Consider the following 23,676-nt stretch of genomic DNA (forward strand, 5'->3'; position numbering starts at 1 on the left):
TATAGCTGTGGGATAAAAGAATGACTATGAATGCTAAGAGAGGGAGGAAGATGCCAACATTTCAGAAAAGACAGAGGAGATACGTGATACAGCAACATATTCATAAGAATGTTTTTCTTGATACTTGCTTCCATCAAATTTTGAACTTTTGGTATTGATAAAAGGTCATAGACTTCATTTCATCTTGTATTTCTTATTCAACTGAGTAGTTTTGCTGACGAGAAAAGAGTTGCTCAGGAAGAAAGAACTGATAATGAAGATTTTAAAGTTAGTAGTAACCTCTCCAGGGCTCAGTAATTTGGGCCTGTTCTCTTTAATAACTTTATCAGTGATCTGGATAAGGGAATTGAGTCCACCTTCAGTAAGATTGCAGATGACACTAAACTGAGTGGGAGTGTTGATCTGCTTGAGGTTAGGAAGGCTCTGCAATAAGATCTGGACAGGCTGGATTGATGGGCTGAGGTTAGCTGTATGAGATTTAACAAAGCCAAGTGCTGGGTCTTGCACTTGGGTCACACAAACCCCATGCAACACCACAGTCTTGGGGCAAAGTGGCTGGAAAGTTGCCTGGCAGTAAAGGCCCTGGGCATGCCAGATGACAGCCATCTGAACATGAGCCAGCAATGTGGCCAGGCATCCAAGAAGGCCAACAGCATTCTGGCCTGTATCAGGAATAATGTGTTTATCAGGACTAGGGAGTTGATTGTGCCCAGGTACTCAACACTGGTGAGACTGCACCTAAAATAGTGTGTTCGGTTTTGGACCCCTCCGTACTAGAAAGACACTGAGTTGCTGGAGCATGTCCAGAGAATGGCAACAAAGTTGGTGAAGGGTCTATTGAACGAGTCTTCTGATGAGCAGCTGAGGGAACTGGGGTTGGTTATCCTGGGGAAGAGGAAGCTGAGGGGAGACCTCATTGCTCTCGACAACTACCTGAAAGGAGGTTGCAGTAAGGTGGGGGTTGTCTTCTCTCTAGCATTAGGTGATAGGATGAGTGGAAATGTCCTGAAATTGTGCCAGGGAAGGTTTAGTTTGGGTATTAGGAACAATATTTTTACAGAAACTCTGGTTGGGCATTGGAATAGGTTACCCAGGGAGGTGACATAGTCAATTTCTTAATGACCATGTTGGTATTAGGTTGACAGCTGCACTCAATGATGTGAGAGGTCTTTTCCAACCAAAAAAAATTCTATGGTTCTACATTTATGGAGTTTAGCAAGGTGAAAAAAAAATAAAAAGCTTGAAATCCAGAATAGAGCATGCTTGCACCATTTTATCATTAGTAGGACAGCAGAAATCACAGTGATTAATCACTTCCCAGTCCTTCTGTCCTTTACTTTTATTTAGTTTCATTGATAGGACAGATGAAATGGTCAAGTTCTTTCTGTTCAGTTTTCTCTTGGACTTTCAGAGGTTTTGGTTTTGCTGATAGGTGGGTTTTATCTTGACTGCAGAAATTACTCTCATACTGTCAAAATAAATGGGTTTCACCAGAACTGGAGTGACCTTATTGCCTAACTGTAGTATGTAGTACTGACCAAAAAAAAACTATAAATAAATTATAAATAATTTAGTTTTGCAATCAGTTACAAAATCCAAATAAAATACAGTATACAAAAGAGTGGGAATAGTTTTCATCATAAAAAGTCTATGGAATTTTTCTATATGTGAAAATAATTTAATAAATGCTTTGGTTTTTTCCTTTTATCATTGTCTTGAAAACCTGTGTGTGTGTGTATGTATAATCCATATAATACATCTATTTTTAGCAAACCTCCTACTGCTTCTACTTAAAATTGATCAGAATAATGTCTCAGCTGTGGTGTGCCTTCACATACATGAAGCCAAGACACAAAGCTGTTTCTTCTTTTAAATAATGTACACTCAGGAAAAAAAAAAAACACAAAACAGTATTTTGAAATACAATTAACACAGACTTTCAACTTCTATCAAGGGTGAACTCCCTACTTGGTTAATTTGTGTCTCCATCAGGCTTTATAAGAATAAATTACCTTTTTCTTCTTTTCAGCATTAAAAATTTATTTACTTGGCCATTTTTCTGGAGGGGGTTCTCATAAATGTTTTGTCTACTTAGATGAAGGTGATTTTAAATCCCAAAGTTGTAATTAAAAAGAATTGTTTGTGTTAAATTAAATCCTATTACTACTGTTTTCCCTGTAAATAAACATTTCTAAGGATTTTCCTTTCAATTTTAATGTATTTAGCAGTCATTTTTGTCTCCATAAGGTATGAAAATTATATCTAGTCTTTTGATAATAATTCCTTTTGTTAGAATATTTGTAACTTCTGGTAAGCAAATGAATTAGGAAATTCTCATCAGTGTTTGTGTATTAGATCGTATTGATTCATTATATCAATTTCACAGAGCCCAGAGAAGTGCTAAAATATTTTCCAACAGTATGGTGTCCAAATTAAGCATATGAGGTTTCCCAGGGAGAGCAATGGAATGACTTGTGCATTTTCTAATTTTAATGCACAGTTAAATGTATTGCTGAGTTGGAAAGGTGAGGGGGTGTTTAGCATCCTATCAGGTAACCATGTAAGAGTCAGACATCTAGTCCAATCTGTTTGCTAAATAGACAATGAAGAATTATATTTATAGATTATTCATATCTTCATAGAGTTTATATTGAAGGTAAAACAGAGTGACTCGCATTACTAAAAGAATCAGCTGTCTCTAAAATGGGGGCTTTGATGGCTGGTTTCAATTGAGTGAGCAGTTAAAAGTTAAATGGGAATAATCCCATCCACAATGGTTTTACATATAAGCATAAACATAATCTGACATCAGTAAGACTTCACAGGAAAAATCAAGTTTGCGTCCAAGTGTAACATACATGTAGATTATCACTACTCTTTCAAAGGAGCTTGAATCATTTTCTACCTACAAAGCCATAACTGGAAAAATAAATAGAACAGGTGCCTATGTAGAGGAAGGCTTTGAGAAAGTGTTGTAGGATGTGGTCAGTTGGTCTGGTAGCTGTAGCATTTTCATCTTGAAGCAGATTCAAGTAATTTTGAAGCAATGTTTTAGATAATATGCCACATGATGAAGAAATTGCAGATTAAATGATGTGTGACAAAGAGAAATCATTACTCATGGGAGTATTTGAATTATATTAAATAAAATAAGTATGTTAAGTTTTAAATGTGCTGCATATTTACATACGATATACTTTGTGTAGAAAAGAATCAAATCAAAAGCAAAATACTGACATTTTTAGTCCATGGACTCTAAGTAAAAGAAAAAAAAGAAACAAAATCAGGTTTGCTAACTAGTTGATATTTGGGGTTTGTTTCTAAAGCTTTTTAGGAATCTGTGAACAAATAATGAGGTTAAACACTGAAATTGTCTTTTAAAAGACATCATTAAACATGTAAGCATGTTTGTGAAAGACAAGGATACTTAATCTTGAGAATTAATATGTGATTAGTAGAATATGCATTACGGACATAAAGGATAGCTCTATGAAATTCTTTATTACTGCAAATGTTTGATAGTTATGTACCATACTGTCCTCCCACGGAAGTACAGGTGCTTTGTCTTATAATGGCATTGGAGTTATTCTGAGCATTTTACATTTTTGAAGTTGCTGATTTATTTCCAATTTACTTCAGCTGAAACCCTGCTAGTGGAGCAAAGGTCTTGTATTTTAGTGCTGCAGTTCAGATTTTCTGCATTCTGTTTCGGATAGTTGTTAGCTAAAACTTATTGAAATACTTCAGGGAAGAGACTCAAATCCAGATGTACCAACAGGTAGAGCCCTGTGGAAATGGGCTTGCAGGGGTACTGGTGGATGTAAAGGTGGACGTGAGCCAGCAGTGTGCACTTGCCGCTCAGAAAGCCAACTGTATCCTGGGCTACATAAAAATAATTATGACCAGAAGATTGAGAAAGGTGATTCTCCCCCTCTACTCTGCCCTCATGAGACTGCACCTGGATGTCTGGGTCCCTCAGCAGAAGAGATGCACTGGTTAGAGCAGATCCAGGGGACCATGAAAATTATCAGAGGTCTGAAAAACCTCTTCTATGGAGAGAGGCTGAGAGAGTTGGGGTTGTTCAGCCTAGAGAAGAGAAGGCTCTGGGGAAACATTATTGCAATCTTTTGCCTCCTTAAAACCCTGAGGAAATACAGAACCTTTCACCAGGGCCTGTAGTAACAGGACAAGGGCTAAAATTTTGAAATTGAGAGTAGGTTTAGATTAGATATAAGGAAGAAAATTTTTATGATGAGGCTGATGAGACACTGAAACAGACTGCCCAGAGAAGTTGTGGATGCCCCACCATTAGATGCATTTAAAATCAGGCTGGAGTGAACTTTGAGCAATCTCGTCTAGTGAAAGATGTCCATGCACATGAAAGGGGGGTTGGACTAGGTGATCTTTAAAGATTCCTTTGAACCCAAACTGTTCTATGAATTTAAAGTGGTGGTTAATTGTGACCAGAGCTATTGCCTCACATTGTTTTTGTCTAGTATAAGATTTTGAAAAAGTATGAGGTTTGTTTTGTTATGTAGCTTTGGTCATCTAAACCTCATGGCAATTATGAGGCAGTTGCCTAAGGTCTAAAGAGGAGCAGAAATTGCTGTATTTTTTTCCATAGTATTTCCTGAGTGTTAAATTCCAGACAGATGTCTATATATCCCTCTTCAGTGGAGCCTGGATGTGTTATAAGCCTTCTTATGTGAATTTTCTGTCATAGTAGGGATTAGAATTTGGAGGAACAGAAGCAGCAAAATTGCAATGACCCTAACTATTCTAGATTTATGTTTATTTATTTTTTGTCATCTGCTACTCTTTTTAACTTGTTCATTTTTATAAAGAAAGAATAAAGTTTCTTGAGGTGAGACCTGTAAGGACACTGAATTAGAGAATGATTGTTAAGGAAATAGAAAAAGACTGGGTGTGAAGAAGAGACTTTTAGAAAACATGAATATGTGGACACATAATTTAAGAAGCATCATCTAACTTTGTGTATTCTTTTCCATTTTGAATTTTTAATGGCCTCAAGGCATATATTTATTATTTGCCTCGGATTTTAACAAACAAAACCTTTAAAGCCCTTTAAACCCCTTTAAAGTGGAAGTAGCCAGGACCGAGAAGTCACTGACCTTTTGTATGGCTGGGCTGAAATATGGACTATGAATTTGTGAGGATGAGGTACACACACTTGCAGTGCAGTCCCAGAAACTGCATGAAACTTGACCATGCTCACCAACCATATGCGTTGTACTAAAACTGGAATTCAAATGCAAAATATTGTGTCATCATAGACTCTGGTTTAGCTGTATTTTCAGTCAGATAAGAGAGACGGAGAGTGATTCCATCTCCTAAACCTATTTCAACACAAAAAAGGGAGATAATATTATTCTCTGGTTTTTATTCCTGCAGTAGAACTAGATATAAACATACATAATATATTTGCATAATTAAGTGAAATAGTAAATTTAATATTGATCTAGGAATTAGAATAATTGTACTCCTATGGCTTTATGAACACGCTACTTCAACACTCCAGCTACTCTGTGATAGTTCTTCTGAGTCTTAACAGGTAGCTTAGTGCCCATTGCTATATGTGCAAAACTGGACTTTGCTCAGCCATGGACTTACTTTACCTGTGTCACTGTGCAGTTTCACAGTACCACAGTCTGCAGCATTCCACATAGCCTTTCTCTGTAAACCAAAGCATGTGAAATGACAGCTGAAATTCAGTATCTGTTGCAACCAAAGAGCCGAAGAATCTGAAAAAAAGTTAAATAAATAAATAAAAAATACCTTTTCCTGTGACTTTCTTTGATTAGTAATTATGTATACAGTGTTTTGCCACAGAAGCACAGAAATGTCAAAGTAATTAATAGAGTATCATTAAGAAAATCAGAGTAAATTATAAAATGCCTTTACCAAATATGTATTTGAAAACTGAAAAAGAATGAAAGGTGGAAAGTAAAGGATAAAGGTGGAATTACTGTACACTGCCTGACCAACCTGATCTCCTATGACCAGGTGACTGACCTGGTGGATGTGGGGAAGGCTGTGGATGTAGTCTACCTGGACTTCAGCAAGGCCTTTGATACTGTCCCCTATTAAAAACTCCTGGCCAAGCAGGCAGCCCACGGCTTGGACAGCCAGCACTGTGTGCTGGGTTAGGAACTGGCTGGAGGGCCGAGCCCAGAGAGTGGTGGTGAATGGTGCCACATCCAGCTGGCAGCCAGGCACTAGTGGTGTCCCCCAGGAATCACTGTTGGGCCCCATCCTGTTCAATATCCAAGTGCCAGGTTCTGCACTTTGGCCACAACCACCCCATGCAGTGCTACAGGCTGGGGACAGAGTGGCTGGAGAGCAGCCAGGCAGAAAGGGACCTGGGAGTACTGGTTGACAGTAGGCTGAACATGAGCCAGCAGTGTGCCCAGGTGGCCAAGAAGGCCAATGGCATCCTGGCTTGTATCACAAATAGTGTGGCCAGCAGGAGCAGGGAGGTCATTGTGCCCCTGTACTTAGCACTGGTTAGGCCACACCTTGAGTACTGTGTCTAGTTCCGGGCTCCTCATTTTAAGAAGGACATTGAGATACTGGAACATGTCCAGAGAATAGCAAAAAAACTGATGAGGGGTCTTGACTGCAAGCCCTATGAGGAGAAGCTGAGGGAGTTGGGGTTGTTTAGCCTGGAAAAGAGGAGGCTCAGGGGAGACCTTATTGCTCTCTCCAACTACCTGAAGGGAGTTTGTAGCCAGGTGGGTGTTGGGTTGATCTCTTCTCCCAGGCAACCAGCACTAGAATGAGAGGACACAGTCTCAAGCTGCGCTAGGAGAGGTTTAGGCTGAATGTTAGGAAGAAAGTCTTGACAGGACTACCCTAGGTGATCCTGCTTCGTCAGGGCCATTGTACTCAATGATCTCTGGAGGTCCCTTCCAGCCTCTAATGTACTGTGATACTGTGATCTACACTGTGTCACGGAAATCTCATCAAGCAATAATTGGCCATTGGAATGGGCTGCCCAGGGAGGTGGTGGAGTCACTCTCCCTGGAAGTGTTTAAAATAAGACTGGATGAGGCACTTAGTGTCATGTTTAGTTGATTAGATGGTGTTGGGCAATAGGTTGGACTTGATCATCTTGAAGATCTTTTCCAATATGGTTAATTCTGTGATTCTGTGAAATTCAGTGTCATAGATGATGTGATGTGATGTAGCTAATGAAGACACGATGGCTTACGTCAACTGAAAATCTACAAAGTGTGAGAGACAGTTGGCTTGAAGAGGGCAATTCTCAGATTAAAGCATAGGTATTAAATAATAAAACTGCTTTGTTGAAGACATTTTCTTCTAGAAATAGCATGATAAGAGATTTGGGAGGGGTATGTGGGGATGTCTTACGTTCTACAGGTGTTGTAATTGTAATATGGTTATACTTTTATACGTGACCTTTCCTGGTTTGAGTTGTTTAAATAGCCTACAGAATAAACATTTATAAACACAAACATGGAAAAATGCCTATTATGTCAAATGGCAAGTCACAAAAAATACTTGCTAAATCTTTATTCATTGTATTTATAATCTTCAGATATAAACTGTACATGTAGTAAACTTTACATTTATTCTCAAAACCATTGGGATGTGCTGCCCAGGGAGGTGGTGGAGTCACCGTCCCTGGAGGGGTTCAAGAGGGGATTGGACATGGCACTTGGTGCCATGGTCTAGTCATGAGGTCTGTGGTGACAGGTTGGACTTGATGATCTTTGAGGTCTCTTCCAATCTTGGTGACACTGTGATACATCAGATTTTTCTGCATGTGGCAGTTTTAGGCTATGCCTTTAAAATTTAGGTGCAGATTTCGAGCAGAAAAGTAGAAAAATATAAATAAATCACTATTGGGTGTAAAAAGGAAAACAAAAGATTATTCTAAACAAATTAATTGGATGGTAGTCTGGGGTAAAAGAAGCTGTGTCATGACAATTCTTTGCATTTCACTTCCATTCCCATTCCTTTTCTTTTCTCTTCTTGGCTGTTCTGCTTCGCCTGGGAGATAACAGCACTTCTGGCTGACCTTCTGATAAGAACTAACACTCATTGCTCTCAACTCCTCTTTTCCTCTGGCATGGGATGGAAGGGGGTAGGTTTGGGGTGGGGGGGCAGTGGAGCAGCTTCCCTGGTCTTCTGTACATGGAGGGTTTCCATGTTATTTGCTAATTGTAAATATCTTTAACATTGTAAATACTGTATATTTTGTACATACTCATTGCATTCTGTTGTAGAGTGTAGTTTTTGCTTGTAAATACAGCTTTCATTTGCTTCTAGCTGAGTTAGTCTGGCTGAGTTAATGCTGGGGGAAACTTCAACCCACCACACTGCAACATTGCAAAAGCTCTGTTTGTATGGACTAGATGATTCCAGCTGGCAACTGGACTGTGAATTATCCAGATTCTTTAAGTATAGGTTACAATGACACAAAGAAGATATTATGGTTGCCATGTTATAGCTGAAGCATGAAACAGCATTTGGCTGTCTGTCCAGCATGACACTGAGGAAAATGTAATGTTGCAGTTTCTGCTATGAGAGCCATATGTTTAGTGCTTTCTGTATATGTATATGAAATATATACATATATATATGATGGCATTCCTCCCAGAATAAGAGGGGTTGTAGATAGCAGGGTAGACTGGGAGTCAAGTATATTGATGGTGTGAGAGAGGTGAGCACTTTCTGAATTTTAAGATCATTTCATGCATCTGTAGTCTAATAACTACTACAATGTGCATTCAATTAATAATTTATAGTTGGCTGTATCAAAAGTGTGACACTGGCAAAGATTTTTATTCATATGGATAAGAATAATTTTAAACTAGTTAAAGCTTGGTTTATCATAACTGCTAATTGAGTAGTCACCTCAACAAAAATAAATGTGTTGTTTTAAAATCACTGCTGTTTTCTCTGCCTTTTTATGTTTAGTAACAGAAATGTGCCTGTCAGATGAGATGTGAGATAGCATGACATAATGCAGTCTGATTTAGCAGGAGTGAAACTTAACATTTCAGAATGACATCCTTGATGGCCAGTCTCCCAAAGGCATGTCCACTTTTACTAAGTCATGCCAATTGTTTCCCTCTCAGTTTTGCTTCCTTCTGGAAGCAAACTAGATAAGTAGCAAATTTGAACTTGTATGTATAGAGTTGATCATTCTCTCAATGTAGTCTCTAGAATCCTTGTCACTGACTTCAACAGAATGTGATTACACTCCTTCACTACACTACACTTCAGTAGTCAGATAAATTGTGTTATTGTTCAGAAGGACTAGAATTTCAGGATCAACACCTTCCACCACCCATCACACCTATACAGCAGCTATTTTAGCTGAAGTTAGATCCCTGATTATCACAAATATCAAAGCTTTTATTTTAGGCCTGGAGAAAGAACAGTCAATATTGAATTTGTACCTTGCCCAGAAAATTATTGGCATTACAATTCTTATGGAGGAAGAGCCAATAAGATATCTCCCATGAGTGGCAAGCTAATGTTCTAGAGAAGCACATTGTCATGTCATGGAAACAGTGACAATGAGCAACAGCTTGCAGATCTGAGAGCAATTCTGTACCACAGACCTGGCACTGACATGGCAGAATGCCCTACAATTTACCTGCCCTGGCACAACCAATTTAGCAGTACCAACATGAATAGTGTCTTCATTCTGTAGTGCATCTGGCTCTCCATTCCCGTTAGTCACATAGGCTCCTGAGGATGAGTCAGTGATGCAGACAGCTTTTTAGTTTTGTACAGTATTTTATGTAAAATGAGCATAACAGGTTATTGCTTGTAATATTTTCACAAAGGGTAGATGTCTTCTACCTATTCCAAATATGCCTTCATTAAAGATTAAAAATCCCTTGGAGCAATCCAGTTCAAAAGTAGTCACTGAAGTAGTGCTTGCATCTTGTCATTTAAAGGCAGTATGTGAGGCAGAGGCTGGATGAAAGGGCCTGAAGGAGACTAAGTTCCATTTCTCCAACTTCATGTGCTTCACCTTGCATAAATTATTGAATCTTTGAGTGACTTTTTTCATTTTGGTATTTCAAAGCAGCATCCACCATAATTCTATAAGAGAGAATTATGTGGTATCGGCAAACTAACTGTGAGAAGTAGTGTCTAATGAAGTGCTGTACTGTTAGGAGAAATAATTTAAGTATGTAATATCATAAATACCATTTTGAATGTTTTACAGTTCAAATTTGTATTATCATGTAAGTTTCTCAGTTTATCTGATTTCAATTAATTGTGCAAACTTTTAATTTCTGCAACCTATCTGAATCGTGTGCATGGGCTGAATGAGTTTAATTAGAAAACAGGTACAATATAAACACAATTTAGAAAGTATTATTCTAATCAGCTATACCTTAAAGCAAATTTTGGTTACAGTTCACAAGTTTTTTTTCAATTCTTTAGAATTCTAAATAATTGCTTGAGCAATGGAAAGCAGGGGAAAACATAGATACACTGTATGGGAGAAATAAAACTTGATCTAGATACAGAAAAATATCCTATTCTTTAGTTAACTATTTCCTCCAATATGAACTGTGGGCAGACTGGCAGCATTTTGGTCCTTATTTGTTGTTGTAGATAAGGTTAAAGGATTTAGGACACTGAATCACACCTGTAGTTACTCATGCAATTGTTTGTTATTGATGTTGCAAAATGGTGGTTAGCTACTGAATATTGCTACACATAAATATCACATCACAACTCAGGCCCAGGAGCTGTATCACCTTCCATTCCACCCCACTGGCCAACTAAAGTCAGTAATTATTTTAATACTGGGCAAACTTATCAGTAAGATACAAAATATAAGATACTAAAATTTCTGTGGTTAAGACTATTAGGACATGTAATTTCCATTCCAGTCATGAATGTCTCAGGAAGATGTACTCTGAATTTATAATCTTTTGGGGACTGTGTGTCTGTTGCATTATTCACTGTCCGGTACCATTAATGAATATCATATGTTGTATATGTTTATTAACATTGAAAGTGTAATGAAAGTCATGTTATACACATGCATATGTTGTCACACTACTGTATTTTGTTTATATTTGACTTTGATAATGCTGTAATATTGTTTGCTGTCTTACATTGCTAATTTTTCTTAGGGGAATTATTCTTTCTTATAGGCAAGTTGCACAGGACAGTAGTGTCCATATTCAGATTTATATAAAATACAAATCTAAATAAGAAGCACAATTATGTGTAGGGAAATAATATACCTCTCAAGAGGAATATTTAATGATATTTTGCAGTAGATCCATTTTAAAACTTTTTTTTTTTTTCTTTAATGGTCAAGCTAGAATTCTTCCTGGAAAATGCTTTTGCACTAACAAAGGTGATTGATACTAAAATCTAATGTAATGTCATCTGATCTTTCTAAATTCAATTCCAAAAAACACCCCTCTTCTGTCTTTGAAAATGAAACTTCTCTAATATCTATTGCAGAATTTATTGCCACTCATTCATTTTCCTTCACTACGACCTAGCAATCTCATTTGAGATAGTATTTGTTCTCAGTTGATATCAGTTGATTCTGCACTATGCTTTACTCTTCACAGTAGTGTAAAAACACACTGAACTAAAAGGTTCTGTTTTAAATACAAAGAGTGGATTAATGCACCAAATGATAACAAATTTGAAACCTTTTGTGGACTGATTCTGTATCCACACAGACAAAAAATGCTGGAAAGTCTGCTGGGTAACAGAATTGATGCACAAAGTAATAACTGTCAGGGAAGAAAAGACAGTTGCTGTATACGATGCTCATGGAATGGTTACAATGAGACAAATGGATTTTCCTAAGTTTTCTGAACTAGGTGTTTTGACAATATGCTCTTTCAATAATAGTATAAAACTGAACTCTGTTACATTCTCAGCTTCATGATGTAGGCATCCAGTGATAAAGATGGTAATAAAAAACACTATGCTAGGGTCTGATATGTGAGCAAGGCTGTCAGTGAAGCAGTCTGGGAGAGTGGCATCAATAAAAAATGAAAAGTCAAAGTGACAATACTGAAGTGATCAGTTTTAGTGCACAGTTATCCTCTGTGTTGCAGGAGTCTGACAGAGAGGAAATATAATCCTCAGAGTGACTTGCCTACAGCTGAGTTCTAGTGCATCTCTAAAGAGCATTTGAATTATTGTTTCAGTATTTCACAGACAATGAAATCAGCACTTTCCTTTTATTTACCTGAACTATACCATACTTTCTCATTCTACCAGCTGTTGCTAAGCAACTGTAACAGTAATAGTGATGTTTACCTAAAGCCTCGATTTATTTTATTTTATTTTTTAAAAAGTAGACAAATTAAATCCTCCCCATCATCACTGATCTCCATTGGCTGAATGAGGCTACATCTGTGAAGAACAGTCCTGTTTAAAAAGACACTAAATCTGTCTGTAGCTCAGTGTTTTACACTATAGATTCATATCTCCTGTAAAAGAACTTTTATCAACACTACCTTCTACATCTTTAAAAACTGGTATACAACTAGCTTGGATTTCCTCTCTTTATAATGAATTTTATTTCCTCTGTTTTGATGAATCTTAAAAACGATTGAAGTAAATGCAAAGGAAGAACAAAGAATTCTGAGAACTTTGCTTTACTGGGTTAAAAGCATTATTCTTGAAGGAAAGGCGATACAACCTTTCCACATTATCTAGCTGCTTTTAACTATGAACTTAGTGTTTTGTTAGAAGAGAGGACTATCAAGCTGTAGGCTTGAGAGAGCAATTACAGTGTTTTTATATTTTATTTTTTCTTGGTCTCTATTAGCCAGTGGCACTAAATTGATGGTCTTGTAGACTGGATTTTTAAAGAAACATTAAAAGCCCTTCTACTGAAAAAAATAAAAAATTAAAACCCCCCCCTGCAGATAAACATTTTACTGCGTTTTATTTCCCCAATAACTTGTGTGAATACTAATTTATTGGTCTTCTGAGAAATTGCTGCATTAAAAAGGGAACATGAAATATATATTTTTTTTTCTCAATTTGTAATGGCATCAAAATCTGGCTGATGTGTAGTATGTGTTTCAGCATTGAGAACATCTTTAAAAGTAAACAAATAAATAAATAAACCAAACAACCAACTACAGCAACAAAACCTCACAACCTTACACATAGCCACCATTTAGAATGTTTTCCTCTGGTATATAGCAAAGACTCTGTTATGTCAGGATTTGTTTTGGACCTTCTTGCTGAATAGTAATATTTATCTATAGCAGAATTTAATTTCAGTTGGGTGCTGTCTGAAGGCTTAAATATACATAGGAAATTGTGCACAAAATTATAGCTTGACTCTCAAAATACTTATCTGAGAGTTTAAAAACACTAGCTTTTCTGTTTCATCAACAGAATCAATGAAAATGTATCACGTGGTTAGAAATATGATCTGCATTTGAAATGTTTTATAGACTAATCAAGTTGCAGCCACTTTGGGAACGTCTGCATCAGAATTTAAGGTTATTACACATGTTCAAGCATTGCCAACCATCCATCACATGTGAGATGGACGTAGTGATGAAGGTCCTAGAATAATGACAAACAAAACTGGCAGGGTTTGGGTGAAACTGTATTTAAAGGACATCAGTCTAAATTTTGCAATTTAGCTGCCATTTTTTCTCTATTTTTAGCTTTAGTTGCCAAGGTACAGAAATTTTTGACAATTCAGAATTAACTGGTTGTGCTGGGAAGGGTTGAATCAAGAGCATTGGAGGCTAACATTGTAAAACTAAAACTTATTCCTCTTTTGAACCCAGCTGGAGCAAGCAGCCTGCAACAGAGCCTTGATGGACCAACAGATATTCAGAATATAAAGGGAAGATTAACAAAGACAGCAACTTTCCTTTTTCTTTTTTCTTTTTTTTTTTTTTTTTTTAATTGTAATCCTATGCCTGAAATATTCTCTGTGGAAAATTCCTCAATCTGTTTAAAGTTGAAAAACTGCTAGAATAGGTTAGGGAACAAACATAAAAAATGAACACGAAAAATAAACAATATTGTCACAATCAAGTGACAAGTTTAAAAGACAATCAAGGGAAAAGTTGCTGCCATACTAGTGTAATCTCCAGCTTCAATTCACCTGAGATGCCCACATTTAAAAGAGACTTAGAGGAATTAAGGGACTAAAAGCTAGACAAGAAAGGAAGTGTTGAAATAGCTGACAAAAGATGACTCTGATGTGATGCACATTGTTATGAAGTGTAGGAAATCTCTAGGGGAAAAATTATAATAAATTCCAGTTTTGCTTGTAATATGACAGAATGCAGCTTTGGAATTCAGGAGGAAAAGAATCGTTAGTTGTAATACATAGTCCTATTAAAATGGCAAGCTAATGCTTAGCTTAGTGAAAGAATTGATCAAATTACCAGTAGAACAGAATATGGATTTAAAATATAGCTTTGTGGATGAAGTGTATACATTTTCAAGATTACAAGATTTCAAGATTACATGATTCTTTGCCCAATACATAAAAGAAGTTAGTGGAAGTTAGTACAGACTCAGAGGCTCACTGGATGAGTTCATATAAAAGAAATCTGTCAAAGGCTGTTAAACAGAAAGTCAAGGCTATTGGAACATGTTCTTTTCAAGAAAGATAGGAGAATTTTCTTGAAGTCTTTTCTAGGTTCCTCTTTTGGCTTGCTGTTGGAGAAAAGATATGGAGCTGAATCAGCTGTTCTTAGTTCCTTATTAAATAATACAACTGTAATTCATATTAAAGTCTACTTATAAGAATGAGGGACATCTAGACATCTCAGCCTTATTACCAGTGACTCTCTTCCTCTGTAGCTGCAGAATTGAAGGTGTTGCTACAGTCATAACAAGAATAAATGTGACTTCATTTTCATTATCATGATTCTTCAAAATATCTTTAAGATCTGATTTTGCTATGGTTTTCTTGGGCATATTCTATAGTTTGCTTTCAAATATTTATTTCTTTGTATGTATATGTATCCAAATGCATATGTATTAATAATCTATGTTGAGCCTGAGAAGGTGCAAATAGAGCTGATATGGCTTATGTAAAGAAACTGTCTAAGATAAAATAAGCTGAAATCAGTTTAAATAATTTTCTGCTACAAGCCAAGAACATCAGTTTTCTTAAATGACACTTTTTGTATCATAAAGTTAAAATAGCTGTCCTGAAATATCTTCTTATAGGCAACATATGACAGAAAATTAAGGCTAACAGCATAGTTTATATTCATATAAGCAATTATTTGGTGTCACACTAATAAAATTTGGACAATGTAACACACCTTTAATATCAAAATAATTCCATGTACTGATATTGTACTCAATCAGTGACTGCACATCTTATGGAAAACAGCAAGATTTATTTTTCCATTTGGCACAAGGGCCAGAGCTGAAGTGAATTGCATGAGTAGATCTTTTCAGGGTGTATTCAGTTGCATTCAGGCTGCATTTTCTTCTGTGATTACATTCAACCTAGCAGAACTCTGCTAATATACTTTTTAATGTTTTCTTGTTGGTACGTTAATTTATTTTGTTAACACTATCCACTATTAAGGCACCCATCAGAAACAAAATATGCTTAATCTCACCAGTGTACTTTTACTGATTTGTGGCATGTCTGCAGTCAGAAACTCGATTTTTGTGGAATATTGCATTGCAACTCCTATTTAATTTGCTGCCACCTGTCACCCATAAGTCTCTTCATTCTTACTCTCTTGAGTATATCCTCCTACTGAATCCCTCAAGTGATTTGATGCTGAATTTACTCCTTGGCAGAGGTGTAACATTTGACAGTTCTGAAGGTTTTAGACTTAGATATATTGACAAAACAGCTATCATATAGATAAGAGCTGATCCTTCTTTTCCTTTTTTCCCCCTCTGTTTCAGAGTAAGAGCCTCTTTGCTTCTTTGCAAACTGTCAGGTGGCAGCAATGAGATATCTAGGAGTTAACTGTGATTTAAAATTCTTCTGGGATTTTTATTGTTTTGGGTTTTTTTCTGAACACTATGCAAATGTATGTTTATATGTGTGTGTATCAAACTAAGAGCAAACCTAGAGAGCATTTCACAGCACAACTTGCAGCTGATACTCTTTCTGGATGTTGTGACATGAAGTAGTTCATTAGAGTATTAGGGTGGTGGATTGTCCCTATAATTTTCCCTTTCTGTTTTCAAAACATTGCTTCTGTAGTAATTAAATTATTTACAATTGCTAGTGACGCTTATATGACATTTCTCCTATACAATGCAGGGCATCTTCAACAATGCTGACAAGTTACAGTGAACAGTACATAGCTGAAACTTTTATGGTGTAATAGGTTCCTTCCTCAGGAATGCTTAGTAAACTAATATTTTATTAAAGCAATATGAATCAATTGGCAAATATACAAGAGATTTTTTGTTTTACTTTAAAGGTGTCCTGAATGTCTGCAACTTTTTTATCTTGTCATTGGAATTTTGTTATATTCAAAAATTAGGAGAAAATTATTAGTTCTTTAGTTTTAGCAGTAAATCCCTTTTATTAAATCAGTTTTATTAAGATTTAGAAACCTCCCACAAGCATTTGACAACGCTGCTCTGCAATATTCAGTCTCAGAGACCTACTGCTGGGAAGTTAAAAATAAAATTGCAGCCTGAAATACTTTTCTGGTTTAGGTATAACAATAAAATGCTAGGATTATACTTGTTCTTAAGTGCTTAAAATGGATGTAATAATCCAAGCATTACAGTGCACAGAATGTCCTTAAACTTTTCTTTGTTCAAATATTTCATTAATGCTTCTCTCCAGATCCGAGCCAATACAATTACTGTGTGTGGGATTAACGAAATGAAATAGGAAATTAGCCAAAATGTGCACTGTAAGTCAAGGTTTCTTGAGGACTTCTTGTTAATGAGCTACCATACCATTACAAGGTCTGTAGGATGTACAAGTCAAACACAAATGCCTGCTGAGTGAGCACTTAGTGTTATTTTTTAAGAATCCTCCACCCTAGTGCAAAAAAACCCCACCAAAATAAAGCAAAAGCAACAGCAAAACAAACCCAACCAATTACAAAACAAACAAAAAATCCAAACAAGCCCTAAAAACCCCAACACCCAAAAGCAGAAAAAACAACACTTTCCTTATCACAATATACACAGCACTTTAAAGTCTTGTGTCACTCAAATTTTGCTGTTTTCTAAAAGTACAAAAAAATCTTAATGTTGGTTGCAATAGAACGCATAATAAATGTGTCTGCATTTTTTTCTCTGTGTTGAAAGTATGTTTTGTAATAGAAGAAACACCAATACAAAACCTTTATACATGGCATTAGCTAAAAAGCCCTGAACACTCTGGCATTATAACTGTCAGTCTGTTGAATTTCTCACATCAAGGCTAATGCTTAAATTTCACATTTGGATGACAAAGTTATACATTGTTAATACTACAAAACCCCAAATAATGATTCATTGCATTGAAGAGATGGTAGATGTCTCCGAAAATCCAGCAATGGGAGTTTTGAATCCAAAGGCAAGCATGGTATAAATGCAGTTCTATGTGGTGGTTGTAATCGGGGGGGGAGGGAAGAAATATGTTAAGCCCACATATAATTACTTGTGTAAGAATATATCCTAGGGGAGGGGAAAAAACACCAAAATACATGGCTTCCTTTCTTCTTTTTCAGGTCAAAACTGTGGAGGCTTAGTACAGGGACCAAACGGTACTATAGAAAGTCCTGGGTTTCCTCATGGTTATCCAAATTATGCCAACTGCACATGGATCATTATCACAGGAGAACGTAACAGGATACAATTGTCATTCCATACCTTTGCCCTTGAGGAAGATTTTGATATTTTGTCAATTTATGATGGACAGCCGCAGCAAGGCAATCTAAAAGTGAGGTAAGGTACCTGTTTGGTTGGCTGTTTTTTTGGATTAATGTCTTTCCCTCCCACCCCATCCCCCTCTCTCTTACCTCCCTCTTTCTCTCTTGAATATACATTCTGATGATACGTTATAACTGCACTGTGTTTCCTTAGTTCTTCCCCAGCCAAGGGGACAGCAATGCCCCAGGATCTCATAGCAAATGACATTAATCTAAGTTTCAGATCTTTATGACCCTAGCCTGTGTATCAGTAGCATTGATCCTACTTAACATTTTCACAGTTCAGGGTCAGTTTTGGTACAGGCCCTGAGTACAGGAGTATCCCGCCTTGCAGTAGCTTCATTTTATTGCTTGATTTTATTATCTCTCCTCTGATGGAATCCAGATTCGGCTCAGAGACCCTCTCCTGAAGAACTATTGCTGACAACACACTTTACTTTTCTAGCATGGCTATAGTATATGAATCAAAGGATGGGCATGCTGCTTGTGCTAATGGTGTCCCAGGGCCTCTCGTCAAATGTGCCAGAGAGGAAGTAGTGGCTGATACAGTAGTTTGTGAAAGGCACAATCTCATCTGTGAGCATTAGGCAACCTCCGTAAATGCTTGCCAAATTAAATCCTTCAGGTGGCTATTACCTGCCTTCCAGATGAGTTGAGCTGTAAATTGTTTGACTTTGGCAAAGTTGAAATTCTTCTCTATTTTAAGTAAATACAATTATTAAGCAATTAGCAATTAAAGGTCAGAAACTGGTATGTCTTCTGTGTCCAAATACCACTCAGGTTATGAAGAGGCTTTATAGAAGCTTCTTGATCTTTAAGCTTTTCACAACTTCAGATTTTGATGCATCAATTTAATTGGTGCCTTATTTTGCATTCCTTGGTCATTTGCTGGATCTAGACTGCAGAGCTGGAGAGCAAATATTGCTGTTGGTGAAGTTCTATCATTTTTTGTTCAGGGATGAGATTTATGGAGTACTGTAAAACACCGCTGTCAGTTCTGTTGTCTGATTACTCTTTTACATGCTGCTGATTTATATTATACTGCTAAAACAAATGTGGGAACATCACCAGTTTGTTCCGTATTTTAGTGGGTATCATCACGTATTTTTGACAAGAACAATGTTCTGATTGATGGGTGACTCAGTTCCAAAAGTTTAGAAAACTGTGGAAGGTAGTACACTGCTATGAATACTTGAACAGTGTCTATGCTTCATTTACTGTATTTAATTGACCTCTGGTACTTGTATCACCTTTATACAAGGATTATTTTCTATTTTTTTCAGTCAAATGATTTTATTATCAGTAGCTAACATGCCTGCTTGTTTTGCACTAAGCTGTCAGTAGAAATTTCTTTCAAGGAAGACAAGCTGCAGGTATGGGTGCAGAAGACACAAATTCCCAAGTACAATATCAATCTCATTGAAGTCATTGAAATTGCCACTGATTTCAGTAAATATTTCATTTACAACTTCCAGCAGTGAAGGAACTATTTGCCAATTAGTGACCCTCATAAATGGTATTACAAGGAAAGTGACCCTCATAAATGGTATTATAAGGAAAACAAAACCACATTTCTTGCCTTTGCTGCATGCAGGTGTTTAAATAATAAAAAAAAAAAAGGCGAAACAGAATTTGAGTGTTGGATTTCTGTTAACATGATTCATACCCTTGTGACATGCCTAGTGCTGCACAAAATGCATTTGCAGGTGTACCCTTGTACAATAGCAAATTTCAAGACATCTCACTGAGCTGATATTGGAAAATTATAGTCTTGGCTTTCTAGCTGACAGCATGCAAATGCAATGGAGCATCTTGGCCTTTCTGCTTCAGGGTATACTTTATTTTTTCATGGATTAAAGTACTCTACTAGATTTTGGGTATACAATATTTCTTTCATCATTATGTAAAATCTGGAGGGTTTCCTTTAAAATAGCTGGGTAATTATAAAGCTATTACAAAGGATAATAATAAAGTAATATTCATTCCCTATTTTTGTAGTATTTTTAGATATTAAAGAAAATTGGATAAAAAATAACAGTATATTAAAATAGTTTGCTGTCTGAAGGACATTTTGGTATGCTAAATGTGCTACAGGATACTTTCACTATGTATTTACTGCATACCCCAATGTATAAAATATACTGAAATTATAAGGGAAAGGAATAAATTGGTTTAAGCTGTTTGTGTGTAGGAAGCAAAGAGAAATAGGTAGCTGCAAGATGTAGGGGGACTTCTTCAGTTAGATTATTATTAAAGCATCTGCTGATTTAAGGGATAAATTGCACATCATAGTAATCATAGGCATTATAAGTTGTTATCAGGAGGTTAAGACGTAAGATAGTAACAGGAATATCAATGCAAACTAAAGATGAGGCGCTATTTCCCATATTCCTATTTTTTTAGATAAAATCCAACTACCATTCTGTTGTTATGTAAAATTACTGAGATTTGTGGTCCAAAATTATCTTTAAAAGAGTCTGAGAGAATCAGGTTTGTTCAGTCTTGAGAAAAAGAAGGTTTAGGGGTTACATTATGACAATATTGCAGTGTTTAAAGTGTGGCTTACAGAAAGTGTAGACTCCTTTTTACAAGAAATCACATGGGCAGTCAAGGGGTAATGGGTACCAATTACTTCTGGGGAAGTTCTGAGTGGACACGAGAGGAAAAATTTTCTCGGTGAGAGCAATCAGCCATTGGAATCATCTATTCAGGGAAGTGGTGGGTTCCCCAATAATGTGCAGTTATGATTTGGCTACACAAGGCCATCTTATTTGGATTGTCCTTTTGTCAAGTAAAGTTGGACCAGATTATGCTTGAGATTCCTTCCAAACTTGGGTTCTATGATTCTATTATATATAGAAAAGAAAAGTGAAATTTGAAGTCTGATGCCTGATACCTGTTATGGTAATGCTTTGTAGGGTACTGTAGTCATAATTTTATGAACAAACATGAAAATTGATAATTAATTTCCCTGCATATTATAACCAAAACAGATATCTCCATTCTACAGTCTTGAAAAAAAACCCCAACCTTATCATAAATCTTAAATATTGCTTTGTCTGTTAAAGTTTTAAAAATGCAGCCAAATTCTAATTAAACTGGGGAAAATGTAGGTTTTTTTTTTACTTTAATTTGCATTTTTTAATGGCAAAGTAGTTATCATTTGCTATTCATAGTTAACCATCAGCAGGCAGAATTCATATGGATGAGACTGTTGTGGTAAAGAGAAGCAAGTGTGGTGCACTGAAGCAGTACTCATTGTGGATTTTTTGCTTAAGAGATGTATTCAGTAATTCAGTACTGAATTACTCAGGTGTGAGCTTGTTTTTTGTTTTTGGTTTGGTTTTTTTTTTAACTTTTTTCTTGTTGTATGTATCAGAGATACTAGAAATTTATAATGTTTTTAAATAGGAATAATAAATGTACCAACAGGACACAGGGACTAGGGACACAGGCCAACTCTGAAGAGGCTTAGTGCGTAGGTAGATGTGAACTGACAATACCAACCTATTGTCTTGTGTTATATCAGTAGATGTATTACCTGCCACCGGCAAGTGAACTCAAACCTGTCATTTCAAGAGAATATGGATTTGAGAAGTCATGTCAGGGCTGGTTGCACTGTGCACCTATCTTCAGCTGAAAATAGAAAAATGCTCGTTAATGTTAGTGTACTACTTCTTATAACAGTATATATTCTTATGCTGAATGCCTGAATAGGGGTTTTGTTGAGAGTTGTAGGGAAACTGTTACAGGACCCTGTAAATAGAAATGCTTGTGTCAAAAACTCTGCTGCTGGAGAAGTGAGGTGGGGTGTAAGTGGCACATTGAAGATGTTGTGAACATGGTGAACTGAGATTTTGTGTGAATGCCTTCATCTCAGGTTGTGGCTTGAGATTCCACATTTTGTTCTACATCAAGTACAGGTACATGTTGCAATTTCTGTGTCACAGTGTCTGTCACTAAAAGTTATTTTTTCAGTGTCATACATTCAGTTTACTTAAGAATTAGTTAGAAAAGATGTGTGCAATATACTCTGGAATAATCTTTTGCAAGTAATCAAGTCAATCTTTCATGCAGTTTTGAATATCACTTAAAAACGGATTACAAGCAATTTTGGGTTTCCATAAATAGAAAAGCTGCTAATTAAATTGTGTACTCTGATGGGAAGATGCAAATGTACAAACATGGATACTTTTGTTTGCATGTAGATGTCAGTAATATTTATGGCAGACATATGTTGTATGTATTATTTGGAAATGGATTTTAAAATATCTGCTTGCCTTCATGGTTTCTCAGGCCTTCTAAGCAGTATTTAGTTTAGTGCAGCCTACATAATAATTTAATAGTTGCTGCCTGTTATTACTTGCATTAGACGAAATACACAGTTTTGTTTTAATGGAGCAGTGATGAAAATGAGAGAAGTTGCTAACAGTGCATGTAATCAAATAAAGCTTACCTGATTTTTTTTCTGACAAGCATATATAAAATATGTCTTAAATAGCATCTTCAGTCTACTTTCTTGATTCATGGAAAAATAATAGGAATTGAACAGGAAATCTTCAAAGTATTCTTCTGTTTCTAGTAAGCAATAAACCACATGTCTATTCTGCAATTCATAATCCACACATGGAGACATAGAAAGTGTTCACTGAAGTGAAAGTCTGAGATCCTGTTTATTGTTAAACCTCTTTATATTAACAACCCAAAATGTAACATGCATTCATTTTTTATCTTTTTTTTTTTTGAGTCTCTGCTTCTTCAGAAGACAATTTCTATCTCCCTTCCTTCCAGAATCAAGAGAACAGTGAAGTAATGAGAGGGTGATTGACTTTTGTACAGAACTGCTGACACTGCAGCAGCAAGAGCTTTGTGCAGTTTAAGGTTTTTTTCTTCTTTTTTCCCTTCCCATTTTACCTTTTTATTGTATGTCATTTTCTATGAGTTGCTTTCAACCTGTAGGATTTTTGTGTTTGTAGGCTGTTGATTTTGTAAAGAAAAACTTTAGGAATGAGTATAGAACACAGCACAAAGTAACGGATTTTAAACAAGTTTATTGAAGAATTTCATCAGGATATTCTGGTATTTTGTACATCTGTAAGAAAAGGAAAACTACTATTGTGTGACTATGCAAATTGCCAAGTTCCTGTCAGCAGAGATGCCTATCAATGACTGTCATTCCTCTTTTTTATGTTTAATCAGATTTTTCTTGGCTTTTACACTTATTAAAGTATTGGCAAAAATAAATCATTTATAGTAGAAGGCTAAAATGTGATTCATTGTATATTACATAGCTATTTGGGGAAAGAAAGGAAGCTATGACCTGATCAGCTAAATGCTGACAGATAGTTTCTGCCAACAGCAAAAAGAGCATGCAATGAAAGGAATGATAATTTATGTCTGCAGTACTGGCAGGTTCAGGCTCATATATAGCAATATTTTTTTCCACAAGTGGGTAAAAGGCAAAAATCCTATTCCCTAATTTTTTAGCTTTAAAAGTCTTAAGTTGTCTGATTCTGTTGACAACAGAAGGATTTAATGAAAAAAATATTTAATATAAAGTCAAATAAGGAGTTTTCTTAACAACAAGCTACTTTAGCAAGAATTATGGGCCATATTAAGCACATGCTTTAGAAAAATATAATTCCTTTTTTAATTAATAATGGAATATAGTTTGAACTCCAACCCAAGAAAATCAATTATATATTTAAGGAGCTATTACTCTTGGGAAAAAAACGGTTTGACTCATTTGACAAGCCAAAGCAATGCATGAATTTATACTGCAAAA

The 23,676-nt window shown here is 36.1% G+C and overlaps 1 protein-coding gene across 1 annotated transcript in view; it reads left to right on the plus strand.

The window, feature by feature from the left end:
- Positions 1-23,676, plus strand: part of CSMD1 (CUB and Sushi multiple domains 1) — a 963,767-nt gene that overhangs the window by 185,507 nt on the left and 754,584 nt on the right. Inside the window, exon 2 of the mRNA XM_054179968.1 lies at positions 17,691-17,907. Within this exon, the coding sequence (XP_054035943.1) occupies positions 17,691-17,907 (217 nt within the window). The remainder of the gene's footprint in view (positions 1-17,690; positions 17,908-23,676) is intronic.

Source organism: Dryobates pubescens, chromosome 3, assembly GCF_014839835.1.
Source record: "Dryobates pubescens isolate bDryPub1 chromosome 3, bDryPub1.pri, whole genome shotgun sequence".
In the NCBI taxonomy this organism is placed as follows: Eukaryota; Metazoa; Chordata; class Aves; order Piciformes; family Picidae; genus Dryobates; species Dryobates pubescens.